This window comes from Carex rostrata, chromosome 8, assembly GCF_964058835.1.
Source record: "Carex rostrata chromosome 8, lpCarRost1.2, whole genome shotgun sequence".
NCBI lineage: Eukaryota > Viridiplantae > Streptophyta > Magnoliopsida > Poales > Cyperaceae > Carex > Carex rostrata.
Window position 1 is genome coordinate 3,024,033 of NC_135925.1, and position 4,661 is coordinate 3,028,693.

The window sequence follows — 4,661 nt, forward strand, 5'->3', positions numbered from 1 at the left end:
TAATTAAATAACAAAGGGAACTGTCGTCATCTGATTTTTGTAACGAATCATTTTGAAATTAAATAATTGTTTGAAATAAATTGCCGCAAACAAAATATTTATGTGATATTTCAAGTGCCAATTGCCTGAAAATTAGTACATCCAGAATTTAAGTAAACCAAGACATATTTATAAATAGATCTCGAACAATTCCCCTAAAACTACAACTTCAGATCTAAGGTTTCTAAAAACTTTTATTGAGATTAGAGAATGCGTTAATTATACCAATTTGACATCCGAAACAAAAAATGGGCAATCCAAGAGAGAAATCTATAACCGAAAGCCACTAATTATAGGACAAAAACAATCTTATATATAACAAGTCTTTCAAAGAAAAATATTATTTCTCATAAATGTCCTTTACAAATAATTTTTTTTCACAACTATATTCACAGGACAACCAAACATTTATTTCTCTTATATTAATTTGTAAATTTATTTATTCAAAGATAAATATTGTTTCTCATAAATGTCTTTTTCAAATAAAATAATTTCACAACTATATTCCCAACCCTAAATTATGCGTCAGTGGAAAAACAATATCAAATTCACAAAAAAGATAACCCCAAAAAGATGAACCAGCTCATGTTGCAACTCTTGAGCCAAAAGTTAGTGACAACATTTATTGAAAGTCTATTCACAGCAGCAAAAGAAAAAGAATTCAGAGAACCATCTAGCATTCTAGCTACAAAAGAATCAAAATATGAACTTAATTTCCACGGAGCTAGCAGAAGGTCAAAGCTCTAAACTCTATGACCCATAAAAACATAAAAAATTTCACAAAAAAACAAAATTCCCTTCTCTATCTTTCCCTGTTTCCTACTTTGTCCAAGTTCATCTCAAACCTTTTCTTCTAATTTTTATTTATTTATTTTTTTAGTGCTACGAGAAAAAGACCTTGAGACTGCCGCTTCTGACGCAGCAACAAACTGGACACGTTTCCCCATCGTTACTTGATGCGACCTCGCATCCTTCACAAAGGCATAGATGTCTACACGGAAAAACCACCACACTAGCCGGTTTAAGCCTACAAGCCCTACACAACCTGTCCGGTTCGACACGTCTTGGATCTATAAAACCCGACTCGGCATCATCGGCCGGTCCGGTTTCACAATTTACGGTCCGTTGAGCGGCTGCTGTTGCTTGCTGAAGCTGTGCGTGGAGAGTAGTGGCTGTGGCTTGGTCCTCTAGAGCTTTGGCTTGCCAGTGTGCTGACTCGGACCGGAGTTGGACCAGTCTGTCCTCTAGCTCTACCGTTAGATGGGCCGCCCGGTTTAATTCCACCTGTTTTTCCCTGATTTTACGAGCAACCAACTCCTCCACGGCGAGTAGGAGAGCGTTGTAGTTCCTCCTCTGCTTCTCTGCAACCGCTCGCTTGAGTTGTTCTCCCTGACAATGGGACCCAGAGATCACTGTTAGACAAACGCAGTTGGAGAAGAAACTAACACATAAGCATTTACGCCCTTGCAATACGTATATTATCACATCCCCTGAGGAAGTTTGATTTCGCGTATCTAACAGACATGAATGCATGATGCAAACCCTTGCAAAACCATTGTCATGCACATCAACCGTTTGTTTGCAAAAAGATTGAGAGGAGACGAACAAACCTGTTGGATGAGAAATAGTTCGATTTCATTATTCTGGCGTGCAATTTGAGCAGCCAAATCCCTGCTAAATTTGGTAGATAGACTCAAATTGTTATTTTGATTGATCTGGAATTGTTGTTGTTCATCCAAGGATAAGCAAAGACCGGTTGAGACGAGGCTCGAGTGGTGGGCCCCAGTGGCAGGCTGAGGGAAGAGCGGCTGTCCTGAATACTGAGATGTGGGGACCATCATTTCTTCTCTAGTTCTCTTCCCCAAATTTTTCCTCACTACACACAAAAAATTTAAATCATATAATAAAAAATCATGAATTTCTACTTTGAGGAAAAATAAGATATAATCAAGACTTCCTTCTAGATACCTGAATCAGAGAATCGCAAATCCATCCTCTCTTTTTTATCTTCTTGATGATCAGTTCTGAAAAACGAAAATCAATAAAACGATGCTAAGAAATAAATAAGAGAAAAGAGAAACAGAGGGAGTTCAGATGGTATAACAGCTTGAATGATAATGGTGGAATATAAGATAGAGAGAGAGGTAGATAGATACCTGTCGAGAAGAAGAAGGTTAGAGGGATACTGAGCGTGAACCGCCATTTCGCTATGTCCAAAAAGGAATAGTGGGGTGGGTTTATTGGAATAAGAGAGAAAAAGAGAGAGAAAGAGAAGGGGGGAATAAACTTGAAACTTCTGCTTTGTGAAGAAAGAAACGGAAGCGGGGAATTAAAGCCGAAGAAAATAAAACCTCTTCCTTTGTGAAGAGATTGAATGCGGTGAGAAAAGAAAAGGAGAGATTGTATCTGGTGGAGAGATTTGGAAGGGTTTGGGGAAGGAAAGTTTCGGGGGGAATCAATCGCTCGCTTCAAACGGACCAAACGGGTGGTCATTTAGAGTTTTAGACTAAACCAAGGGGAGCAATTAAAAGGTTCTGATTCTATCCAAAGACCTCTGGACAAAGTCATATAAATATTTGCGCCGACGGTTTAATCAAAGTTTACACGAATCATAATGCAAAATCGAACAATTTGTAACAGTCTTTGGATAAAATTTGTCCAAAACAATTAGAGAGAATCCAATTCGGAAATTAAATCGGGAGGTGGTGCAGAGTGGGTTGTTGTGGTACGGTCGCATGGAACGGCCGTGAAAGTGGGGTCCACATCGGTTGCTTTTCTTGGGTTCTTGTTTTTACACATTCGCAAGTTTGGCTATCCGTTTATTGTCTGTTATTTCCTCAATCGTAAAAATTGGAAATACTATATTTACCATTTAAAATTATCACATGGCATAAAAATAGAAAAGATAATAATTTGTGTAGACCAATTGCTGCAATGCCAGTGCACGAATTATTTAATCTGGTGCATTTTCTTGTCTTTAAAGTAATGCCGTTTTCTGGTGGTGCAGAGTGGAATGTCAGCTTTTTTTTTCCTCCATATTTTATTTTTTTCTTAATTTGGTGAACCTATAATTAATATTTTTAAATAGTGCATTATCATGATTCAATTAAAATTTAAGAGATTAATTCAGAACCGATCGTCTAATAACAGTGTGCTATTTTTAATTTTTAAATGATTATAATAAGGGTGATTATTGGAGCAAAATTCATTTTTCAATTCATAATTGAAGAAATTGACGTGTTAGAAAGTTCATGTTAAATAACATTGAAATAGCATAATTTTGGAGAATTTTCTGTACAATGAGACAAATTCATAATTGTACAGTTTTGCAATTTAAAATAACAGAAGAATTGGATCATGGATTCCGCACAACAACGCTGCGCAGTAGGAGAGAAGTGATGGAAAGACGGGTGGGAAGGTCAAGAAAGATTGGTTTATCAGAGGTTTATTATTATACACCCGGTTCACCATTAAATTTTGTATAGTCGTGCTGTGTGATTGACAGAATCATGCTTTTTTTATATCAACCAAAAAGGATTCATTTTTTTTTAAGTATACAGTTGCAAAGGAAAATCTGAATTGATCAAAGATATTTTAGCTGAACGGATGGAAAAAAATAATGCTGTTACTTGCATTAGCTTTCCTGACTATTGAAATTGGAAATATAAAAACAAAATAACAATGAATTATTTAATATCCTTTAAAAGAAAAATGCTTCAAATTAATACCAAAATTTTTATTTATACCAAATTAATAAAAAAAACTAAAACACCTCAAATTTTGGAGATTTCCAAAAACACTCAGGCCGCGTAATGATTTGGCGGTCTCATTCTTGGAGGGGCTCCAAATGGTTTGGAGGCAACTCAAAAACCTAAATATATTTAACAATACAGTGCATTTTTAGATTTTAGACCGCTAAACCATTTTGCATCCTAAGTATGGTACAAATGGTTTGGATTAGACTGCTAAACCATTTTGCATCCTAAGTATGATATAAATAAAAAAAAATGTGGAATTAATCCGTAGTGCCAATATTATTTGATATTTTATCTGAAATGGTTAAGCTGTCAAGCTCGAACCCATAAAACATATCTTAATTTAAAATACCGTATTTTACGTTTTGATATTCTATTTATATAGGAGAAAAATACACCAGCATCAAATATTGTCACATTAATTGCTTAAAGTTAAAAAATCGACGCAATATATTTTTCAGTAATGAATATAAAATGAATAATTGTAGGGTCTTTAATGTGTCGTCCCTCATAGATGAGTACAATTTCATGAATACATTGATGTGTCAATTTATGTGGACACCGTCTACCTAAAGATTCTTTAAAAGGTGCTCTGATTTAGTTTTGATCTTGCGTAGTAAAATAATGGATCCACGAGTCACTGCTGAGTTGGGGATTGAATTTCATGCTGAGTTTTGATCTTGCGTAGTAAAAGCTTTGAATGGGGTGAAATTTAAAGATATTCAAGAAATAATTCAGACAAAGAATTAACGAATTCTCCTTTGACCCTTTTACTACCAAATATCTTTGTTGCTTTCTTTTCCAACCTTTCACCATTTTCGTATAACTTAAAAAGGTGGCCATGAAGAAAGAGCATCAATTCCTTGT

At 35.4% G+C, this 4,661-nt stretch overlaps 1 protein-coding gene across 1 annotated transcript; it reads right to left on the reverse strand.

Moving 5' to 3' along the window:
* Positions 1-638: 638 nt before the first annotated feature.
* On the reverse strand, positions 639-2,500 carry LOC144558002 (BOI-related E3 ubiquitin-protein ligase 1-like). Its single transcript, XM_078306691.1, has 4 exons — positions 2,196-2,500; positions 2,008-2,063; positions 1,650-1,915; positions 639-1,428 (listed from the first exon to the last, which is right to left on the reverse strand). The coding sequence occupies exons 1-4, from the start codon at positions 2,240-2,242 to the stop codon at positions 922-924; spliced, it is 876 nt and encodes a 291-aa protein (XP_078162817.1). The 5' UTR covers positions 2,243-2,500; the 3' UTR covers positions 639-921.
* Positions 2,501-4,661: the final 2,161 nt, after the last annotated feature.